At 43.0% G+C, this 24,488-nt stretch overlaps 1 protein-coding gene across 4 annotated transcripts in view; it reads left to right on the top strand.

The window, feature by feature from the left end:
• LOC126416632 (lipase 3-like) overlaps positions 1 to 24,488 on the top strand; it is a 156,243-nt gene that overhangs the window by 64,531 nt on the left and 67,224 nt on the right. For all 4 annotated transcript variants that reach the window (XM_050084395.1, XM_050084394.1, XM_050084396.1 and 1 more), the window contains 3 exons: positions 3,872 to 4,055; positions 14,381 to 14,495; positions 21,297 to 21,543. In XM_050084395.1, coding sequence (XP_049940352.1) covers positions 3,872 to 4,055; positions 14,381 to 14,495; positions 21,297 to 21,543 — 546 coding nt within the window. The remainder of the gene's footprint in view (positions 1 to 3,871; positions 4,056 to 14,380; positions 14,496 to 21,296; positions 21,544 to 24,488) is intronic.

Genomic DNA, 24,488 nt, shown 5'->3' with positions numbered 1-24,488 from the left:
CATAAATAGACATGATTTGTAACACGAGCATATTTGTTTAAATAATACACTGTAGTAACATTTAAACATTAAGTGATGGAAGATCAGCCTACTTGTTTAAATAATTCATGTAATAACTATTAAACGTTAAAACATGGTATATTAGTGTATTTGTTTAAATAACACGCTGTGGCAGCTGTTACAGTGATATCCCGTGGATTAAAGTTTGTTATAATGAACTGTGGTATTTGTTAAACGGTTTTAGTCCCATACTTACCATGATCTACTGTGTCTGGTTGACAATGTTGAAAAGTGGCTGAAAGTGAGTGTTTCCAACTGGGAAAAACTGGCAATGTTTCTACAAAAATTTTAACAAACTACTCCAAAAATGTAACAAAGCGTCCAAAACTGTAAATAGAAATGGAAGGTGGTCATACATTGGAGTGCTTCCAGAAAATGCCATGGGCAGATGTGATGTCATTAAATTACAATAATTCCGGCAATAGAATAACGCCTTATCATTTTTCACACTTCCACTGCAATGTCAAAGTACTTGACGTCAATTTTTGCCTCGTAATTTGTAGTAATTCAGCCCACCCAACTGCACTAGACAAGAGAGGGAGAGAAGATGACAGTTTTTGGTCATAAATTATCATAATTAAGATTGGATTAAAAGTGTGTGGTAATAAATTAGACTCACATAAATATAACTAAAAGCATACATGACCTGTTTGTTTACATTAAGGTCACAAATTACACTTACCTAGACATAAATTTAAACCACAAGTGTGTGGCTTGTTTACATAAGGCTAAAAGCATCTGGTGGCTATTTTGTTTACATGAGGGCCCCAGCTGCATTATGGGAATGTTTACATAAGAGGCATGCCCAAATGTCTGGTTTATTTACATAAGGATAACAGTGGTCACATAGAGATGTTGTACATTCTTCCGCTACTCACAGCCTAATGCTCATATACGACAAATTTCCAAAGGTTTAAAAAGGTAGGTGTTTGAAGCACCTACTCGTATAAAACAACGTGGACCCTCGCCTCATACCTAATATTCCTTTTCATTTTTCCTCAATGGAATGCATTATCCAATCAGAAGTATCCAGGCATCCTTATACAATATGGAATTGACCATGAGATGCCCGCAAGAAGTCTCTATGTGTCCATTGTTACCCTTACGTAAAAAAAAAAAAAAAAAAAAACAGACACTTGGCCATGCCCCTTATGTAAACATTCCTGTAATGTGTCTGGGGCCTCCATGTAAACAAAATAGTCACCATTGTGAAAGAAAGGTGTGAAGTATTCTGTTGACAGTAAAGAAGCAGTGACAGAAGAATGGGTCGATCAAGAGAGTTCATTTACTTCAAATGTGGACACTTCAACCCATTTAAAGCTGCCCAAGTGGATTGTTGGCAATATGATTGTGATACGGAAATCTGAAGGCACAGCTACAGCTTAACCAAATCAGGGAGACCTCATGTACTGAGAGACAGGTACCAACCAGCATGCGGATGGTAACTGTAAGCAATTGCGTGCAGTCACGGGAAGGAATCACTCATGAATTCCAAAGTGCTACCAGCAGTCCATCTAGCACAATGACTGTGTGTACGGAGTTAGAAAAGGAAGGGTTACAATGGCCTATCAGCTCCACATAAGCCACAAGTTTCTATAGTGAATGCTAGGCGATGCCTGAGGTGGTGCAAAGAGGGACGCCACAGGACAGTGAATGAACGGAAATGATGTAGATGGATGAATCATGCTATACCCAGTGGCAATCGGTTGGAAGGGTTTGCGTTTGGTGAATGCCTGGACAACAAGTCATCATGTGTAATGCCTACAAATTAGTAATGAGGAGATAATGTTACGGTATGCGAATATTTTCCGTGGTTAGGGTGTGGTGCCCTTACTACACTTACGAAAACAATAAATGCTGAAGGACAAGAACACGATTTACAGCACTATGTACTTCATACAGTTGAAAAGCAGTTCATGTTTGTATCAGCATGAGAATGCGTCTTGTCATAAAGCAGTATCTGTGAGACAATGGTTTGTGGACAATAACATTCCCGAAATGGATTTGCCTGCCCAGCTTCCCAATCTGAACCCAATGGAACATCTATGGGACGAATTAGAACGATCACTCTGCTTCAGACCCCAGGGTCCAACATCACAACCTTCTCCAAATTCAGCTGTAGAGGTAGAAAGAGCAGTCATTCCTCCACAGAGATTCATCCACTTCATTGAAAGTGTCCCTAGCAGAGTCTCAGCCATCATAAAAGCGAATGTTGGACACACCCCAAAGTAATTTCTAGTAATAGGTACCCAGATTCACTACTGGCAATTAAAATTGCTACACCACGAAGATGACGTGCTACAAACGCGAAATTTAACCGACAGGAAGAAGATGCTGTGATATGCAAATGATTAGCTATTCAGAGCATTCACACAAGGTTGGCGTCGGTGGCGACACCTACAACGTGCTGACATGAGGAAAGTTTCCAACCGATTTCTCATACACAAACAGCACTTGACCGGCGTTGCCTGGTGAAACGTTGTTGTGATGCCTCCTGTAAGGAGGGGAAATACGTACCATCATGTTTCCGACTTTGATAAAGGTCAGATTGTAATCTATCGCGATTGCGGTTTATCGTATCGCGACATTGCTGCTCGCGTTGGTCGATAGCCAATGACTGTTAGCAGAATATGGAATCGATGGGTTCAGGAGGGTAATACGGAATGCCGTGCTGGATCCCAACGGCCTCGTATCACTAGCAGTCGAGATGATAGGCATCTTATCCGCATGGCAGTAACGGAAAGTGCAGCCACGTCTCGATCCTTGAGTCAACAGATGGGGACGTTTGCAAGACAACAAACATCTGCACGAACAGTTCGACGACGTTTGCAGCAGCATGGACTATCAGCTCGGAGACGACGGCTGCGGTTACCCTCGACTCTGCATCACAGACAGGAGCGCCTGCGATGGTGTACTCAACGACGAACCTGGATGCACAAATGACAAAACGTAATTTTTTCGCATGAATCCAGGTTTTGTTTACAGCATCATGATGGTCGCATCCATGTTTGGCGACATCGCGGTGAACGCACATTGGAAGCGTGTATACGTCATCGCCATACTGGCGTGTCACCTGGCGTGATGGTATGGGGTGCCATTGGTTACACGTCTCGGTCACCTCTTGTTCGCATTGACGGCACTTTGAACAGTGGACGTTAAATTTCAGATGTGTTACGACCCGTGGCTCTAACCTTCATTCGATCCGTGCGAAACGCTAAATTTCAGCAGGATAATGCACGACTGCATGTTGCAGGTCTTGTACGGGCCTTTCTGGATAGAAAAAGTGTTCGACTGCTGCCCTGGCCAGTACATTCTCAAGATCTCTCACCAATTGAAAACGTCTGGTCAATGGTAGCCGAGCAACTGGCTCGTCACAATACGCCAGTCACTACTCTTGATGAAGTGTGGTATCGAGTTGAAGCTGCACGGGCAGCTGTACCTGTACACGCCATCCAAGCTCTGTTTGACTCAATGCCCAGGCGTATCAAGGCCGTTATTACGGCCAGAGGTGGTTGTTCTGGGTACTGATTTCTCAGGATCTATACACCCAAATTTCGTGAAAATGTAATCACATGTCAGTTCTAGTATAATTATTTGTCCAATGAATACCCGTTTTTCATCTGCATTTCTTCTTGGTGTAGCAATTTTAATGGCCAGTAGTGTACTTTCGATCAGGTAGTGAGTAAGATCTGTCGGTTCATTATTTTTGGCTAACTCGACGCGCCTGTCATATCGGAGACAGGCAGTTGCAACTGAAACACTTGGAGACTTCTCTTTTACTGACGGTACGTTTCTGCTGTGTTGCTGGCAGGAGCAGCTGTGCAGGGAAGAGGGCTTCCAGTGCGAGACGCACTCCACCGAGACGGAGGACGGCTACCAGCTGACGGCGCACCGCATCCTGCCAGCGGCGGCCGACAGGGGCGCTGTGCTCGTCATGTCAGGGCTCATAGGCTGCTCCGACAACTTCGTGCTGCGCGGCAGGAACAAGTCCTTGGGTAATTCACCGACGCTCTCATTTACATAACTTCTTTTGCAAACTCATCGCTCCCTCTGCTGGTACACTATGTGTTCAAGTATCCAGACACCTGACTGTAAATGACTTACAAGTTCGTGGCGCCCTCCGTCGGTAATGCTGGTATTCAATGATGGCCCACCCTTAGCCTTGATGACAGCTTCCACTCTCGCATACATACGTTCGAGCACGTGCTGAAAGGTTTCTTGGGGAATGGCGGCCCATTCCACAAGGAGTGCTGCACTGAGGAGAGATATCGATGTCGGTCGGTGAAGTCTGGCACGAAGTGGGAGTTCCAAAACATTCCAGAGGTGTTTTATAGGATTCAGGTCAGGACTCTGTGCAGGCCAGTCCATTACAGGGATGTTATTGTCGTGTAATCACTCCGCCATAGGCCGTGCATTGTGAACAGGTGCTCGATCTTGTTGAAAGATGCAATCGCCATACCATAATTGCTCTTCAATAGTGGGAAGCAAGAAGGTGCTTAAAACATCAACGAAGGCATGTGCTGTGATAGTGGCACGAAAAACAACAAGGGGTGCTAGCCCCCTCCATGAAAAACACGACCACACCATAACACCACCGCCTCCGAATTTTACTGTTGGCATTTTATGTTCACTGGGAATTCGCCATACCTACATCCTGCCATCGGATCGCCACATTGTGTACCGTGATTCGTCACTCCACACAACGTTTTTCCACTGTTCAGTCGTCCAATGTTTACGTTCGTTACACCAAGTGAGGCGTCGTTTGGCATTTACCGGCATGATGTGTGGCTTATGAGCAGCCGCTGGACCATGAAATCCAAATTTTCTCACCTCCCGCCTAACTGTCATTGTACTTGCAGTGGATCCTGATGCAGTTTGGAATTCGTGTGTGATGGTCTGGACAGACGTCTGACTGTTACACATTACGACCCTCTTCAACTGTCGGCGGTCTCTGTCAGCTAACAGGCGAGGTCGACCTGTACGATTTTGTGCTGTACGTGTCCCTCCACGTTTCCACTTCACTATCACAACGCAAACAGTGGATCGAGGAATGTTTAGGAGTGTGGAAATCTCGCGTGCAGACGTATGACGCAAGTGACACCCAATCACCTGAGTACGTTCGAAGTCCGTGAGTTCCGCAGAGCGACCCATTCTGCTTCCTCATGATGTCTAATGACTACTGATGTAGCTGATATGGACTACGTGGCAGTAGGTGGCTACACAATGCACCTAATATGAAAAACGTATGTTTCCGGGCGGGGGTGTCCGGATACTTTTGATCACATCGTGTACCATACCAACCTCCATCTCTTCCTATAGTGTGCTAATTTATCAAATCTCTACATATTTACCAGACGCCATGCTCGGTAATTTAATTCTATATGCTTTAACCGCATTTATCAGTACAACCCATCCAATACAAATACAAACGGTTTTTAGCCTACAACGCTAGACATCTATATGTTCTATACTGATCATAAAACTGCAAAACCGTTATGTCCACCTGTTTGTCTGTTTGAGCACGCTAATCTCCAAAAATCTCTCGATGAATATTTATGGGTTTTCACAGTTAACTAGAGTGCAGGTTGGGGCAATATATAGACTATTTCATCAAAATTGGAACATGGAGAGAAAAGATATTGTAATTTAAAATTTTATCTAAACTCGTCCATTCGTCTTAGTAATTTGAATGTTTAATCATCATGGCATAGTACACCAAAGACCCAATACAAGGCGCTGTTAGTTTTTCACAACACTTAGAGCCAATACTCAGTACCTTTAGTCTTTTACTCAGTAGAGATGTATTTTGGGAATTTTAGGTCAGTGACAGATTTAAACAGCACAATCTTATTTTTATGACTGTTGTTGTGGTCTTCAGTCCAGAGACTGGTTTGATGCAGCTCTCCGTGCTACTCTGTCCTGTGAAAGCTTCTTCATCTCCGAGTAACTACTGCAACCCACATCCTTCTATATCAGCTTAGTATATTCATCTCTTAGTCTCCCTCTACTATTTTTACACTCGACTATTCCCTCCAGTACAAAACTGGTGATCCCTTGATGCCTCAGAACATGTCCTACCAACTGGTCCCTTCTTTCAGTCAGATTTTGTCACAAGTTCCTCTTCTCCCCAGTTCTATTCATTACCTCCTCATTAGTTACGTGATCTACCCATCTAATCTTCAGCATTCTTCTGTAGCACCACATTTTGAAAGCTTCTATTCTCTTCTTGTCTAAACTGTTTATCGACAATGTTTCGCAGGTTCGAATCCTGCCTCGGGCATGGATGTGTGTGATGTCCTTAGGTTAGTTAGGTTTAATTAGTTCTAAGTTCTAGGCGACTGATGACCTCAGAAGTTGAGTCGCATAGTGCTCAGAGCCATTGACAATGTTTCACTTCCATACATGGTTACACCCCATGCAACTACTTTCAGAAAAGACTTCCTGGCGGTTAAATCTATACTCGATGTAAACAAATTTCTCTTCTTCAGAAACGCTTTCCTTTCCATAACCCGTCTACATTTTATACCTCCCTACTTCGACAGTCATCAGCTTTTTTGCTCCCCAAATAGAAAAACTCATTTACTACTTTAAATGTCTCATTTCCTAATCTAATTCCTTCAGCGTCACCTGATTTAATTCGACTACATTTCATTATCCTCGTTTTGTTTTTGTTGATGTTCATCTTATATCCTTTCAAGACACTGTCCATTCCGTTCAGCTGCTCTTCCAGGTCCTTGCTTGTCTCTGACAGAATTACAATGTCGTGGGCAAACCTCAAAGTTTTTATTTCTTCTCCAAGGATTTTAATTCCTACTCCACCTTTTTGTTTTGTTTCCTTTACTGCTTGCTCAATATACAGATTGAATAACATCGGGGACAGGCTACAGCCCTGTCTCACTCCCTCCTCAACCACTGCTTCCCTTTCATGCCCCTCTACTCTTATAACTGCCATCTGCTTTCTGCACAAATTGTAAATAGCCTTTTGCTCCCTACATTATACGCCTGCCACCTTCAGGATTTGAAAGAGAATATTCCAGTCAACATTGTCAAAAGGTTTCTCCAAGTCTACAATTTGTAGAAACGTAGGTTTGCCATTACTTAATCTATCTTCTAAGAAAAGTCGTAGGGTCAGTATTGCCTCGCGTGTTCCAACATTTCTACGGAATCTAACTGACATTCTTTATCATGAGTACAACAACGAATTTCCTTGGATAGAATATATGGATTTACAGGTTTTTCTTTATGCATTAAAAACCTAACGACATTATTTTGCTTCTTTCGATAGGTTTTACTTCTTGTGACTTATTTCCTAGGTAAGTTTTTTTTAAATTATGAACTTATTTGCGGAAGTTTACAGCAGTGACAGATTTAAGCACCACAATTTTATCTTTACAAACGTAGACTAATGTTGAAATTACTTAGCTCTGATCGAGAGTGTGATGCATTATCTCACTCCTCGGAACCCTTAACTCGCAGAGGCTTAAAGTTACCTCTCTCCAACGTAATATCATAGAAGCGGAAATTTTGAAAGGAAATAGCGCATTTGAGTTTTCATCCCCAAATCCAGCTTATTCTTAATAGTTCACCATTTCGCTTTAAACGTGTACGGTTCCCGGTGAGCTTATGTTATTTCATGCTTATAAACAAAGCACAGCGCCAGAAACTGTATCTAGAAGTCGTGGACCTTGGTGTCAGTTGCTGTTTTCATAGCCAGCTGTACGTGGCTATCTCTTATGTTAGTGAAACAACAAGCTCTTCACCCATGTCCTCAATCGTACTTTTTCACACTTTTATACAAAGAAGCTTCATCAGTCAAAAATAAATTCCATGCATAAGAAGTCTTGGACTCAGCCGTAAATAAATATCTGGGCATTGCCAGGATTGCCAGCTGGTGAGAAATAAAAATTGTAAGTAGGCTGTTTAGGTTTTTATGTTGGTAATGTCACGTAGCACTCTGTATGAAAATCACTGACTGAGCTGTGTGCAGTCTGTGGCTGGTGGGCATAGTTGGAATATTCGCTATTGTAGTGTTGGGCATTTGGAAGTGAACAGCACGTTGAGCAGTTGGAGGTCAGCCGCCAGCAGTGGTGGATGTCGAGAGAGAGATGCCAGAGTTCTGAGAGGTTACTGTAGGTGGACGATCTGGACGTGAGTCCGCCAGAAAAAGGAAATTTTTAAAGATGGTTGTCATGAATTGATAGATATATGTGATGACTTTTGAACATTATTAAGGTAAGTACATTGTTTGTTCTCTATCAAAATCTTTCATTTGCTAACTATGCCTATCAGTAGTTAGTGCCTTCAGTAGTTAGAGTCTTTTAGTTAGCTGCCAGTATTGGCGCTCGCTGTATTGCAGTAGCTCGAATAACGAAGATTTTTGTGAGGTAAGTGATTCGTGAAAGGTATAGGTTATTGTTAGTCAGGGCCATTCTTTAGTAGAGATTATTGAAAGTCAGATTGCGTTGCGGTAAAAATATTGTGTGTCAGTATAGTGACGATCAGAATACGTAAAGAGAAAATTGTCTGAGTACACTTATTTTTATTCAGCTGTCTCTGTATCAATCAACGTAAGAGTTTTTTTTTCAGCACTGTCATTCACAATTTTTCAAGGGGATGTTTCAAAATACAAGTGATAGATAGCAGTAACAAATAATTGGATGCTAATGTCCGTCAGATAGTCAACATGAAACTGGGCCCAGGTTGTCGCTTAGTCATATTCTAAGTGGTTACTATCAGACTGACGGTGTTTCGAGTGCTGCAGTGTGCACTGTATTCATCACAAGGCACTGGAATATCGTATGTGTGGAGCATGCACAAAACAATAATAGTGCCACTTTCTACCACCAGCTGAAAATGTGGCGCTGTAAGCAGTCTGAACGTGGTGTGGGTCCAGGAAAAGGGTAGGAACGGTCAGACACATGATAACGATGCATCAGATAATGTGCGTCCAGTATGGTCTTCCGATTCACCAGCAATGTGCATCTGCAACAGGGCATGATCGGCAGTACCCGCAGCGAGCAATATGTCGCCGTATGCTGTCCTTCAGATCAGGAATCCTTCAGATCAGGAAGAGCCCGAACGCATCCATAATAGACACGATCTTTCACTTAGCCCCACAACCAGGAGTCACATGGATTAAGGTTGGCGAATCTGGAAGACCACACATCTTAAAATTGCCTAGAGACGAAGCGGTTGTTACCAAAGATTTCTGGAAGCAAATCTTTCACCAGACAAGCGACATGTGGAGCCACAGTGAAGTTTGTGTGGGTTCCTGGTCATGTCGGTCTGCCAGGAAACGAGGCTGCTGACGCTGCTGCCAAGGCTGCAGTCCTCGTACCTCAGCCCGCTAGTTCCTATATTCTCTCCGATGATCTCTGTGTTACCGTCTGTCAGCAGGTGGTGTCCCTTTGGCATCGCCCATGGTCCTCCCTTCACGGGAATAAGCTCCGGCTTGTGAAGCCTCTCCCAGCGGTTTGGACGACCTCCTCCGTGCCCTCCCGCCGGGAGGAGGTCATTTGAACTCGGCTGCGTATTGAGCACTGCCTTTTTAGCCATTTGATAAGCGGCGCTACCCCACCACTTTGTACACACTGCACCCAAGTTTTAACTGTCCGCCACTCCCTGACAGAATGCCCATTTCTTAACCGTTTACGTTCGCGCTTGGGTCTGCCGTCTCAGCTATAGGCCGCTTTAGCAACTGACGCGCGGGCTGTCGACCGCGTTTTACTTTTTATCCGCCGAAACAATATGGTGAAGGCCATTTAATTTTTAGTTTTGGCCCTGCGTTTCTGTATGGTGTCTTTTTTAGCCCTTTCTCCACGTCCCTGTTTTCAGCTGTCTTCTCTTATGTCAATTGGGACTGACTATAGTCGTTTTTTAACTCCTCTGTCTTCGTGTTCTATAGTTTTGACTTGGGGTCGTGTGACCACAGTTGTTTTCGCGCCCTAAAGCGAAACAAAAACATCTTGCATGAAAATAATGGTGTGGACACAGTTGCGTTCTTGCAACGCCGGAATCATGTGTTGTACAAGTACATCCACATAACGTGCGGGTGTCAGTGTACACCTGACAGAGCCACGATGTGTCATCTCCTCGAAGGACAACCTACTGAGAATGAAGGAGCTTGTAAACCCACACCACACAGTCACATAACCTGAATGCAGCGGGCGTTTCTGCACAACATTTGGTGGAGTAGAACCGCATACGAGACATTTCTGTACATTCATGGCACCATGCAGAATAAAATGTGCCTCATCAGTACACAGAATATTCCCTGGCCACATGCCATCCACTTCCTTGCATGCCAAAAACGCGAAGGGTAAAGTCCCGGTGTTGTAGGCTATTTGGAGCTTCATTAGGAACATATTCTGAATATTGCAGGAATGCCCACGGGGGAGAGAATTCCTGTGACACAGCTCGAGCCCTGCAATTTCCTGCTTCTGGAGCTCCCTTCGAGTTGTTTTGCTGGTGACAGGGTTTGCGAGTGTGACATTCAATTCTGCAGCTGTCGTCCTCTCATCTGCCATTAAAATCCTCTTCCACCACAATCACTCAGTACACACTTTTGTCCACGCTGTGACTTAGCGGATAATACAGGGTGTCCTAAAAAGAATGACCTGATTTTAAATAGAATTACTTATTAGGAAGAAGGGCTGAACACCAACAAACAGCATACTAAATTATTCATAAAAGACAGAAGTTTATAAAAAATCCATCATAAATGTTCAATATGTCCTCCATTGGCTGCACGGACGACATCTTGCCGATAGCCGAATTCATCGCAAACTGAGCGTAAGGTATCTTCTGTCACTAAAGCTACAGCATCTGATATTCTGGTTTTTAGTTCATCAGTGTCACGAGGTAAGGGGGGAACGTAAACGCATTGTTTAACATATCCCCCAGGAAGAAATCACATTGTGTTAAGTCAGGAGACCTAGGAGGCCAAGAGTATAAGGCCTGGTGTCGCGGTCCTGTACGCCCTATCCAATGTTGAGGCACGTTGGCATTGAGGAAACTGCGCTCATTGTTGTGCCAGTGCGGTTGTGTACCATCTTGCTGATGGATGAAATTGTCAGAGTCAAGTTGTGGAAATAACCAGTTCTGCAGCATTTCAAGATATTACTAACCTGTTATGGTTTCTTCCTCAAAAAAGTAGGGTCCATAAACCTTGCTTTGCGAAACAGCACAAAAAACATTCACTTTTGGTGAATCACGTTCGTGTACAGTTGTTTCATGAGGATTTTCGAGCCCCCCATATATGCACATTATGACAGTGAACTTTACTGCTAATATGGAAAGTTGCCTCATCGCTGAATATCAACCGTGACATAAAAGTGTTATCTTCCACTTCCTCTCGAATACCATTGGTAAAGTTCACTCGCTTCACTTTGTCAGTGCCTGGAAGAGTTTGTACCAGTTGTAATCAGTATGGTTTGAGGGCTAAATGACGCTGTAACACACGCCACACTGTCGTGCGCGGTAATGCAAGTTCTCAGCTAGCACGACGGGTAGACTTCCAGGGGCTCCACTCAAATGCTCGTCGGATTTGTTCCACTGTTTGTTCAGGAACGCGTGGGCGGCCAGGACTTTTGCCTTTACAGTGGCACCCTGTTTCTTCAAACTGTTTAAACCACTTTCGAATGTTCTTTGGTGATTGTGGTTTAGCACGAAATCGAATATGAAACGCCCACTGAACCGCGATCAATAATTGAATACGACTAATTTCAATAACACAATACGCCTTCTGTTGTGCGGACGCCATACTGCGCGAGACTGGCTGCACTCTCCAGGTCAGCGCTCGTAGCGACATCTACCGAATTTTTTCTGAAACTCTAGACCATGCCAATTACATCTAGCGCTGTTTCAGTTACCTAGTGACATTTATCTCAATATTATTATAAGTTAAAATCGGGTCATTCTTTTTGGGACACTTTTTCCCCTTTTACTGTATGTGATATAAATCTTCGATGCGGTGCCTCGTGAAACACCAAACACTACAAAAGCACCTACCATACAATCACCAACAATATGCTCATGTTCGAACTCGCTTAACTCCAACACAATGCACTCACGACCACACAGAACACTGTTCTGACCACGACTGACACTTGTATCGTACTGGGGACACGGCACAGGTGGCGTTCGTGGCCAAATACAACAACAGCACCAGCTGCATGCTTCACTAACATCTGCATTTCTATTTAAACATGCATATGGCGCGGTGTTTCCAAATTTTTCTCCAACCCCTCTATCTAGGTGTACATTCCTGTCTCTTCCCACGTCCATGGTGCTGGTTAGTGTGTGTGTGTGTGTGTGCATGTTTGTGTGTGTGAAAAGACAAATCAAAGTAGGTAAGACAGATATAAAGACGGAGAATATACTAACAAAATAAAGGACAGGTTAATTCTTTGCTGGCTGCTGTGCATGTTTTGCACTACAGTGTCTCATAATCTTTCCAGCGACGATCGTTCTGACAAGTATGGACACAGACGGGCCAAAGTACTGTAACCTGAATATCCTCGTACGTGCGTTTCACTTCCAGAGCTTGTATCTTTTCTTTTTTTTTACATATCAAGTTCCGTAGGACCAAAGTGAAGAGCTAATCTCTAAGGTCATGGAACGTGTCAGTACATAAAAGTAATAACAGATAAAAATAACATGTTCATGAACCCGAAAAAAGTCAAGCCATAAGTTTAAAAAAACGCAATCAACAATACAACAAGAATCAGCTTATTTTTCAAGGAACTTCTCGACAAAATAGAAGAGTGACCCAAGAGGAAACTCTTCAGTTTAGATTTGAAAACACATGGATTACTGCTAAGATTTTTTAATTCTTGTGGTAGCTTATTGTAAATGGATGCAGCAATACACTACACACTTTCATGCAGAAGAGTCAACGAAGTGCGATCCAAATGCAGATTGGATTTCTGCCTTGTATTAACTGAGTGAAAGCTGCTAATTCTTGGTAATAAGCCAATATTGTTAACATGAAGTGACAGTAAGGAATATATATACATTGAGAGGCCAGTGACAAAATACCCAAACTCGTGAACAGGGGTCGGCAAGAGGTTCGCCAACATACATCACTTATTGCCCGACCGCCCGTTTCTCAGCAAAAATATCCTTTTAGAATGGGAATGGTTACCCCAAAATATAATGCCATACGGCATAAGCGAATGACAAAAAGCAAAGTAGATTAATTTTCATGTCGAACGATCACTTACTTCAGATACCGTTAGAATAGTAAAAATGGCAGCATTAAGTCTCTGAACAAGATCCTAAACGTGCGCTTTACACGACAGTTTACTATCTATCTGAACACCTAGAAATTTGAACTGTTAAGCTTCACTACTCATATGCCCATTCTGTGAAATTAAAACGTCAGGTTTTGTTGAATCGTGTGAAACTATAAAAATTGAGTCATACTCTGAGTTAACGTTAGTTTATTGTCTAAAAGCCATGATCTTAGGTCATGAAATGCACTATTTTAAACAGAGCCAATGTTGCACGCAACATCCTTTACTACCAAGCTAGTGTCAACAGCAAACAGAAATATTTTAGAGTTACCCGTAATACTAGAAGGCATATCATTTATACATATAAGGAACAGGAGTGGCCCCAACACTGATGCCTGGGGCACCCCCCATTGGACTGCAACCCACTCAGGCCCCACATCGCAGATATTCTCAGCCGGCCGAAGTGGCCGTGCGGTTAAAGGCGCTGCAGTCTGGAACCGCAAGACCGCTACGGTCGCAGGTTCGAATCCTGCCTCGGGCATGGATGTTTGTGATGTCCTTAGGTTAGTTAGGTTTAACTAGTTCTAAGTTCTAGGGGACTAATGACCTCAGCAGTTGAGTCCCATAGTGCTCAGAGCCATTTGAACCATTTGAACAGATATTCTCAGCACTGTGAATAATGGTCTTCTGCTCTCTGTTGCTAAAGTAAGAGGTGGACCAATTGTGAGCTACTCCCCGTATTCCATACTGCTCCAACTTCAGGAGCAATATTTTGTGATCAACACAATCAGACACCTTAGTTAAATAAAAAAATATGCCAAGCGTTCGAAAGCTTTTGTTTAACTCATCCACTACCTCACAGAGAAAAGACAATATAGCATTTTGAGTTGTTAAACGACTTCTAAAGCCAAACTGTACATTTGATAGCAAATCATGTGATATAAAATGATCAATTACCCTTACATACACAGCCTTTTCAGTAACTTAGGAAATACTGATGGCATAGAGGTAGGTCTAAAATTGTAAGTAACATTTGACGCGGCAACGATTGACACGTCTCGCTGATTTCAGTTTTCTGCCAACAGCATACATGTTGGCGGACGCCGGATATGACGTAGTCCTAGGCAACCAGCGCGGCTGCGCCTACTCCAGAAGGCACCGCAAATGGACCCGCAGGGACCCACAGTACTGGCGATACACGTAAGCGGCCTACCCTACCAGCTACATGGGAGAGCTTCAGGTCATGTGCGCCAAACGCTATGCAGCAAATAATGTACACTGTAGTAATGGTAGTTACGTCTCCCATTAGAGTTGTTTATCTTAATCATATTGCATCAATTTCACTGATCCAGTGCAGTTCTTGAATGAAATCAAGGGCACTTGTTATTGACTTGGAAAGACCTGACATATCACTGTAGGAATCGCTGCAAAATCTCTGAACTCACATCATTTTATTTTTTAAAAAAAGAGGTGAAAGTAGCTTTCACATAGCGTGTCACTGCAAAGTAATGTAGCTCGATGAAACTTGGACCATACAAGGAAAGAATTGCTACAGTATAGTACAGAAAGTAACTGAAATAAACAAGCAATGAGACGAACAGAGATGACTCTTTTATTCAAAGACAATAACTACACTGAAGTCATCTCGGTCTATGATGGTTCCCTGGATACGTGGTTCTTAATAGAGTGTTGATCAACATGGACGATAATACATGCTCTGCAACGTGCCCCCAAACTGGTCACAGGGTTCGTAAGCAGTTCTTGCGGCAGGGCCTTCCATTCGCCCACCAGCACGGTCGTCAGTCGCTGGATGGTGGTTGGTGCACGTGCACGTGCACGTGACGCAGCACGTCTCCTCAACGCATCCCACGCGATGGGATTTAAATTGCAGAAACGGGCAGGCCAGCCCAATTGCCGAATATCCTCTCGTTCCAAGAGTTTCTCCACCTGTGCAGTTCGATGCGGTCGCGCGTTGTCATCCATAAATTTGGTAGAAAATCCGAAGAAATTCTGGTCGTATGTAAAGTACACAAGCGGCAAGACGCAGTCAATACCTTCGCTGCGCAGTGCCGATGGTACTGTTACCGACGACTGTGCAATATTCATCAAAGAATCTCTCTTACTTGTGAAGAAAAATATACCTATAGCAACTAATGCAGCCAACAGTAAGTGAAAAAATGATGAAATTTCATATCTAAAAAACATTATTCTGTTATGTTTTTGCACTTCCACTGCTATGAGTGTGAATCCTTCCTGGTCATGCTGACAAAGTTTTATGAGTTTATTTGTAAAAGTGTAGACAGTTGAAAATAAAATGTCGTGTGGTGCCTCTCCTGCTCCAAGTCGGCCCGTTTGACGTCCAACCCCCCTTAAATGAAATTAAATAGCTAGGGTTTTGTTTACTGCACACACACTCTAATAGAAACAGTCACCTGAATTAATGAAAAAGTTGTAGAACCTCACTCATCTCCCTTAACTTACCGATACTTGATAAATTCATAAGATAAACGCATGACACTACCAGGCACACTGTCAAACTGAAACACAGAATGTTTAAAAAAGTGTTCCATACTTTGAGAGGTGGCAGTATGGACAAGGCAAAAACTCCAATAAACATGGTCTCTAAAATGCATACGTTAAGTGCCGTGAGCACCTGTACATCTTCGCTACTGCGAAACACTTTTCCCTCTACTGAACAGTGCTTAAGGCTCTTAAGGTATGCGTTTTAGAACCCATGTTTACTGGACATTCCTTTTCTATATTTTTTTTTATCCCTACTACCATCTCTTAAAATATGGAATATTTTTAACATTCTTTACATTAAGCCACATTTGCTGCCAAACTTTAAAAAAAAAACAGAATCTGTTGTTGTACTGCATTGTGCGATCTTATAGCTGTGGCATTTCGGTTTATCGTGCTGTGGATACAAAAACCTGCTATAAAGAACATTCGTAGGTGTTGCGTGTGGCAGCTAAAATCGTCTATGCGCTTTAGGGCTTCTTCGCTCGGCGATGCTATTTATACGAGTGCAGGCTGGTCGGAAACAGTCTGAAAAGCTTGTAACGTTATTGCAGGGTAGGTTTTACTGAGAAATAATTGTTCATAAAAAATTCGAGTGATCACGCCAATTCCAGTTTAATTACCATTGATGTTAGCCAATCAGGTCGTTGTGTATGCAGATTCAAGCATCTGCAGGTGCTAAAATATGGTAATGCGCAGACGACTACTGGTCCCCGAGTTACCACTTATTCAAATGCTCATTACTAATTAAAAGATGACTTTCTCGGAAGTGATAAACTTAAGATGGGTGAGCAAAAGCTAAGTCTTTTCGAATACATTATGTTGAGTGGTACTTAAGTAAATAAATTAGTGAAATAAAAGTGAAGTAGAAATTAGAATATAAATGAAAAACTTGGTTTAGTTTAGAGAGTTACATACTGGCAAACAGCGGGCGGAACAGCAGAACAGAAGAGACAATGACCGTGAAGTCAGCAAGTTCCACATAAGCGGACGCTGTCGATTCAGCCGTCAGGGCATCGCCCGACCGGCTCACGTGTTTCTCTGTTGTCACATGTGAGCAAAGGCCCTCGCCTACATTCCAAGAGCTAATGACCGTCGTTAAGAAGATTCTTCGAGAAGCTTTTCAACATGACAGAAGAGGCAATGACCGGCTCACGTGTTTCTCAGTCGTCACATGTGATCAAAGGCCCTCGCCTACATTCCAAGAGCCAATGACCGACGTTAAGAAGATTCTTCGAGAAGCTTTTCAACGTGACAGACGAGGCAATGACCGTGAAGTCGTTCACCTCCAGTGAACTGAAGTGAATAAATACGCGAGTCACAGTGGGCCCGAGAGATGAAGACAACAGACGAAGAAGACGAAGGAAGAAGAGAAGAGTACCAGTAGCTTTCAGTCAGTTTCGGTACTGAAGACCGTCATGCAAGATGAGACTACATCATGCACAGACGCATGAAGTCCGCCGCTGTAATGGAATAGCAAGTAGCAGCCTCGGCGCCAGAAGACAGAAGTTAAAAGGTATTTCAAGACGGATTTTTACGTACCCAGGTGACTCGTGAGGACGGGAAGGAGACGGCCTCACATCAGCAGTCACCTGTGAGCTGGGATGAAGATCTGACAGCCGAAGACTGGCAAGCGGGAGTCCGTTGTTCGAGTCCGGGACACTGGCCTTCCACCGCTGCGCCGCTCTGCTGGCCGACGCACAACACACGCGGCCGCTTAGAGAAGTGAAACACTGGGACGCCACATCCAAGGTATCACCATCCGATGCACGACTTCACTCGCAATAATTAAACGGGCCACCTCGCGCTACGCGTCTCCAGTCAGCTGGGCGAGACGGCAACACGAGATACACACCGCTACGCGTAATCAGACGCCGCCGCCGCCGCCGCCGCTGCCGCAGCAGAAGGCTTCGCAAACGGCACAGCTGCCGCTCTCCGAGCCAGTACAATCCAGTAAGAAAACTATTGTACGAAACTTGCAACAACAGTTATCTTATGTAAAAATGCTGTTTCATTCTACCTCATACCCGAGCCAAGGAAGAACCCACCCTGCCCACATGTTGTTAAGAGAGAAAAATTAATTTATCTAGTATTTTCACCCTGACATAATTCTTTAGAATGCTCATTCTGACAACTGACTAGCGTCAAAAGAGAAAACCCAATTACATTTAGTGACAGAATTTTTACAATTATGACAGTGATCAGTGATCAATGTGTTACAAATATTTATATCAAAAACAGTCTTTATCACAATTTATTTATTACGATGACCGGTTACGACCACTACTGTGATCGCCTTCAGACCAATGATCAAGAAACTCCTTCTGCTGGAGAATCACTCCAGCAGAAGGAGGTTCTTACTCATTGGTCTGAAGATGATCACAGTAGTGGTCGAAACCGGTCACCGTAATAAATAAATTGTGATAAAGACTGTTTTTGATAGTAAATAAGTCTTTTCGGTTTGAGGAAACCCAACGAAGAGCACGCTTGGCGGCACTTTGTCTGGCAGATTGAATTTAAACGTGCAACTACATATTGGATGGCAGGAGGTGAAACATTTCAGAAAGAGATATAGAGTCTCGTAACTGAAGAATGGAGAAGGAGGAGATCCAAAAAGAGTGGAAGTCAAGCTACTCTTATCCCACTGCTCAAAAAGAACAATAAAGGGACCTGTAGTAATTATAGAAGTATGACTCTACTAAGTGTACCATACAAAGTGATATCACTAATACTTCTTGAAAATCTGAAGCCTTTTGCTGAAGATGACGTTAGAGAGTACCTGGCAGGTTTTTGGGCAGGAAGATCAACCATGTATCAAATATTTACCAATATGCAAATCTGGGGGAAGTGCTGGGAAGTCAGCCTTCGGTTCCTGGTAACATTTGTGGATTCATCAAATGCGTATGTTAGTATACACTGATTACCTACAACCTCAGAGAGCTTGACATACCAACAACGTTAATTAACTTGGTGAAGGTGTGTACAGCAGAGACAAAAGCCAAGGTGAAATACCAGAGGGAGCTATCCAAGAAATTCAATATCAGAACAGGTGTGAGACAACGTGATGCCATTTTGCCACATCTTTCAATTTGGTGCTCGAGAAATCAACTCGGGAAATGAAAAGATAAGGTAATGGGGTGATTCTAAATGGCAGAACACAGCTATGAAATGTGCTGACGACATTGCAGCCATAGTGGATTAAGAGGAAGAGAGGGCACAAACTGTAACAGACTTAGCAAAGAAGCTAGTAAGTTTGGTCTGACGATTAATATGGAGAAGAATGAAATTATAGAAGTATTCAGAGAAGCCCCTAAAAGCGCCGCATTGCAGGATGAAATAGGGAGTATAATCAGAGTGAAAAATTTTAAGTACTCAGCACTTGGTTCACCAGGCATGTAATGTAAATCAAGAAATTAATCAACGTATTGTCAATGTGTCTAAAACTTATTCCAGTCAGGAGCAGATAATATCAACAAAAACCCGTCAGTTGAGATTAAGGCCTATAATGCAGTGACAGTACTGGTATTATCATATGGGACAAATACGTTAAGCTCCACAAAAAGAGGATGATCTTTGAAAGGAAAATCATGATAAATGTATTTGCACCAATCTGCGAAGAGAACTCTTGGAGAAGTAGAAAGAACCGAAACTCAATGACCAATTAAGCACCACACATCATGAAGAAAATGAAAGCGTGGAGAATAAGCCTCGCAGGGAACATTGCTAGACGGCCAGAAAAATGCTGGGTTTAAGCGAAAACCTGATGGAACTCGTCCAATTGGAAGACCAAGGAAGCAATGGGACGATGAACTGCAGAAAGACCTTCAGCAGTTAGGTGTCAATGAGAACTGGATCCAAAGTGCACACGATCGTAATCTATGGAGGAACATTGTGAGGTCGGAGCATGGTCTTCAGGGTCCGTGATCGTATGGGTATACAGTATATGTAACTACGAGGGTGGTTTGAAAAGTTCTCGGAACAGAATAAAAAAAAAGTACTTACAACACTGAAACTTTTTTTTATTTTTCAATGTAGTTTTGTAGATTAATGCACTTGGTCCAACGATGTTCAAGTGCCTTGACCCCCATCTCGAAAATGAGATTCCTCCAGGCTCACAAAATAATTCGTCCACCAAGAAAAATTTTGTTTTGGGAAGAGATGGAAGTCTGACAGAGCCATATCAGGTGAATAAGGCGGGTGTGCCAACAGTTCATACCTTAGGTCATGTAATTTTGCCATTGTGATGGCACATGTGTGCGGGCGCACATTGTCTTGATGGAAGATGACTTTCTTCCTTGCTAAACCTGGCCTTTTTTATCGTATCTTTTGTTGCAATTTGTCCACGGAGGTAGCATAGTATTCTCCAGTAATTGTTTGGCCAGTGGGGAGACAATCTACAAACAGAATCCTCTTTGCATCCCAGAACACTGATGCCAAGACCTTTCCCGCCGAAGGAATTGTCTTTGCTTTCTTTGTTGGCGGAGAATCAGCATGTTTCCTCGGCTTTGACTGTTGTTTTGTCTCTGGGGTACAGCAGTGCACCCAAGTTTCATCTGTGACCACAAACCGGCGCAAAAAATCTTGTTCGTTTCTCCTAAAATGGGCCAAACATTGTTCCAATACGTCGATTTTCATTCGTTTTTGATCCAGTGTTAAGAGTCGCGGCACCCATCTTGCAGATAATTTTTTCATTTCTAATTCTTCAGTTAAAATGTGATATACCCTTTCAGATGACATCTCGCAAGCGTGAACAATTTCACGCACTTTCAATCTGCGATCCTCCATGACCATTTTGTGCACTCTTTCTATGATTTCTGGAGTAGTGACAAATCTTGGCCGATCACTGCACGGGTCATCATCTAAGCTTTCCCGACCAAATTTAAATTCAATCTTCCACTTGGCAGCAGTTCAATATGAAGGAGTAGATTCCCCCAGTGTGCCCTGGTAATCGACATTAATGTCCTTTGCTTTCATACCTTTCTTTACAAAGTACTTAATCATCGCTCGAATCTCGATTTTTTTCCATCGTCGCAAATCACTACACTGGAACAACAGAGCTACATCACCACCACAGCTCTCTTCCAAGAGCACTGACGTGGCACGCAGTAGGCAACAGTCCAATATCATGTAAACAACTCGTTGCGCTAGCGCTGTCCTCTTGTGGTGATTCCGAGAACTTTTCAAACCTCCATCGGCGGGTAACTTCAGTGCTGATTATACTGAAAACGGCAAAACATATAGAACTTTTTCCTTAATAATTACTTCTAGGCACAGCCTACCCTGCAACATCCTTATTAGCTTTTTATACTGTCTCTGACCACTCTGCATAAGTAAATATCGTGCAAGGCTTTCTGACGTATGGTACGACATACTTTACATGAATTTAGTCTAATTTAGAGTAACTTATATTAATTTTAAACCTCAGTTTTTACATGTCATTTGCGGGTAATTATTCCGCCTTTTTGCACGCGCACTTTTCAGGCTGGACGACGTGGGGCGGTACGACATGCCGGCATTGCTGACGCTGACGCGACGCCTGACGGGGAACCCCCGCGTCTTCTTCGTGGGGATTAGCTCGGGCGGCAACGCATTCTACACGTGGCTAGAGCTGGTGCCGCGCATGCATTCCGTCGTCAGGGCTGCCTTCCTCATGGCGCCCGCCGTGCTCTTCACGCAGCGACACAGCCTGCTCCTGAAGGCCATCGCCTTGTTCCCCGATAAGGCCATCGTAAGTCCGCCCAAACTGTTTTGCAAAAGTTTTCCTTAGCCATTCCAGAGATGGGTGCGAAGAGTGCATGCAGTTGACTCCGCTCCAGAAAGAGAGTAGTTAGGTATCCAACAGTCAAGCCTCCCTTGCAATTCAGCCAATTTGCGACATGGCTTACTTTCTCCTCATCTGGAGAAATTAACAGTTAAAAATTGACCTGGCAAGTGGGGCTATACAAAGATTTACTTTTATGTTTATTAAACGATACTGCCATCAGATAGATAAAAACATTTTAAAAAAACCAGCTGTAGAGAGAAATCACAATATACCAACGGTCTGAACAGTTCCAATATTGGCTTTATTCTTGTCGTATAGGCGCTGTCAGCGCAATAACTACAGTAGCATGTTGAATTAACAACTCTGTACTGCAGTAGTGCATTACACCAGTCAGTTGTAAGCAGGCAGTTTTAAGTAGTCTACATGCAGCCAGAATGTGTCAACACTGTTGTGTCACAATTAAAATTGGAGCAACATCTCTAGTTATTCGAGACATCCTCCAGAATGTTCTGAAGAAGAGAAAAGTGTGTTTAAAGTTTGTCCCATGTTATATTATGTTAACCGGGGACCTATAAACGACGGAGAGGCTCCGTCCCCACCGCAGCCGCAGTGGTCCGCAACTCCGCGACGACTACCGCAGTCCACTTCACCCCTATTCACCCTCCGCTGCCCCACACTGAACCCAGGGTTATTATGTGGTTGAGCCCCCGGTGGACTCCCCAGGGAACATCTCACACCAGATGAGTGTAACCCCTATGTTTGCGTAATGGTGGTGTATGCGTACATGGATAACTTGTTTGCGCAGCAATTGCCAACATAGTGTAGCTGAGGCGGAATAAGGGGAACCAGCCCGTATATGCCAAGGCAGATGGAAAACCGCCTAAAAACCATCCACAGACTGGCCGGCTCACCGGACCTCAACACAAATCCACTGGGCGGATTTGTGATGGGGACAGCGCTCCTTCCCACCCGGAAAGCTGTGCATTACACCACACGGCCAACTGGGCAGGCCAAAGTTTGTCCCATACACTTTGACAGTCGAACTACAACTGTGGCAATCTGATCAAAATACAAAATATGGAAAATTCTAGTCTAGAAAAAATCGCCAAAGGTGATTTAGTGTTACCAATACAAACTTACCACAAAGTGAGAAAGTCCAGAAAGTCACTTGAAGGGTCAGCTCTTTGACAAGGTAACCAATATTTAAGCTTATGTGATGTGCAAGCTAAACAACACCTCAAAGAAGAACTTTTCTACTGTTTTACATGGTTTTATGATTGCTCTGTGCATTGTACTCAAGTGGGGGGAACACTACATAGAACGCCTGAAACATTAAACCCACCATCTGAACTTTTCTCTATTTTTTGTTAAACCAGTCTCAAAACTTACTGGATTTATATTGTAGGGAGACTAGAGAAGTATCAGTGCCAGCTGCATTGTTGCCAGATCTCCCCCAAGGTCAAGCTCAAGGTTACTCTCCTCCCCAGCCATTCTGCCATCTCACTCCCCCTCTATTTTCCTTCTGCAGACATGGGAACTGACATGATTTATTATCCCCACCTTCAGCACCTACAGCATTACCAGAGTTTGCCCTCGCTTTCAAGATTAAACGGTCATGAGCAATCAAAGGTGGCAGTACTAATCCATTTGTCCAGGGAGAGACTGTTTGTACCCAAGTTATCTAAGAAAGTTATGTCAAAATATCATAGCCACCACTTATATCAACTGTTTGAGGTTTTTGTCAGCTATTACTTTAAAGAACTTGGAAGTCTGCATATTGCATTTTGTATTTGGTGGTTTTGGTATTATAACTTCCGTTTTATTAAAGTGTTTCACTCTGAGGAAATGGCATATTGAAGATTTATCAAAGCGTAGTAGACATACCACAGAAACAGAGCACACAGATCACAAAACATTTCTAACTGCTCCAGTGGAAACAGAAATAAGGCAATTTGTGAGAAAGTATACAATCTAGAGAGACAGCACTCCTATCTGTACCTAACATCAAATACTGTAAACATACTTCTATTACATTAATAAGAAAGTCTCAAATACTTTAGGTACAGGAAGGTGGAAAAGAGAATTGTAAAGAGCATTATGTAAACGATGGTATTCAAAATTTGTGACACCATATCTCACTTCACTTTGCTACAAAGAACTTTCCTGACAGATGATCATCTTAGGTTCTTCTGAAGGTATTATTTGCTGTTATGCAATTAGCTGACATTTAATTATAATCAATCATACCGAGAATGATGTGTTTTTGATAACTCTTCAATGAGTCATTGCCTTTAAGCAGCATACTTTAATAACACGCAAGATGTAAGACTAAATTCACCAAATACGAAATCCAATACGGCTTCTCACAAGCTCCTCAAAGGTCGACACTGCACCTGACCATGTCTGACACAAATGGTCAGCTACATCATTGTAACATCACTTCCTTCGCCAGTTTGGTGGAGACATTCTCTCCCACTTATCCACGGTGGAATTAAATGTTTTTTGTAGGGTTGGCAAGAATCTAGGAAGATACGTAGCTGACAATAGCAAATTTGAATATAATAGTCAACTTACTTATTTTCAAATCATTTACATGAAAAGTTTGACTTTACCTCATTCCCTGTTAGGTTATAATAAAGTCGTCGAAATAGTGACGACAGTCAAAATTTAAAACAGACTGAATCAAGAAGACGGTCATAAGAAGCAGGTGAGCTGTAAAAAGAACAGTGTAGTTGTAAAACCAAGAAAAGGGGGACTTTAAGATGTACAGTGACATTAAGTAGTAATCATGATCAAAAGGCAGGACGTAGTCAAAAGCATCGAGAAAGGGGCCACAGAATAAAATTAGAACCAATAACGAATGGTAAAGAGATGCAAAGAGTGAAACCAGGTCTTGTTCGAACGAATCT

This window comes from Schistocerca serialis, chromosome 8 (genome assembly GCF_023864345.2).
Source record: "Schistocerca serialis cubense isolate TAMUIC-IGC-003099 chromosome 8, iqSchSeri2.2, whole genome shotgun sequence".
Classification (NCBI taxonomy): Eukaryota; Metazoa; Arthropoda; class Insecta; order Orthoptera; family Acrididae; genus Schistocerca; species Schistocerca serialis.
The sequence above is the reverse complement of the archived record's forward strand: the minus strand, read 5'-3'. Positions and strand labels throughout refer to the sequence as shown.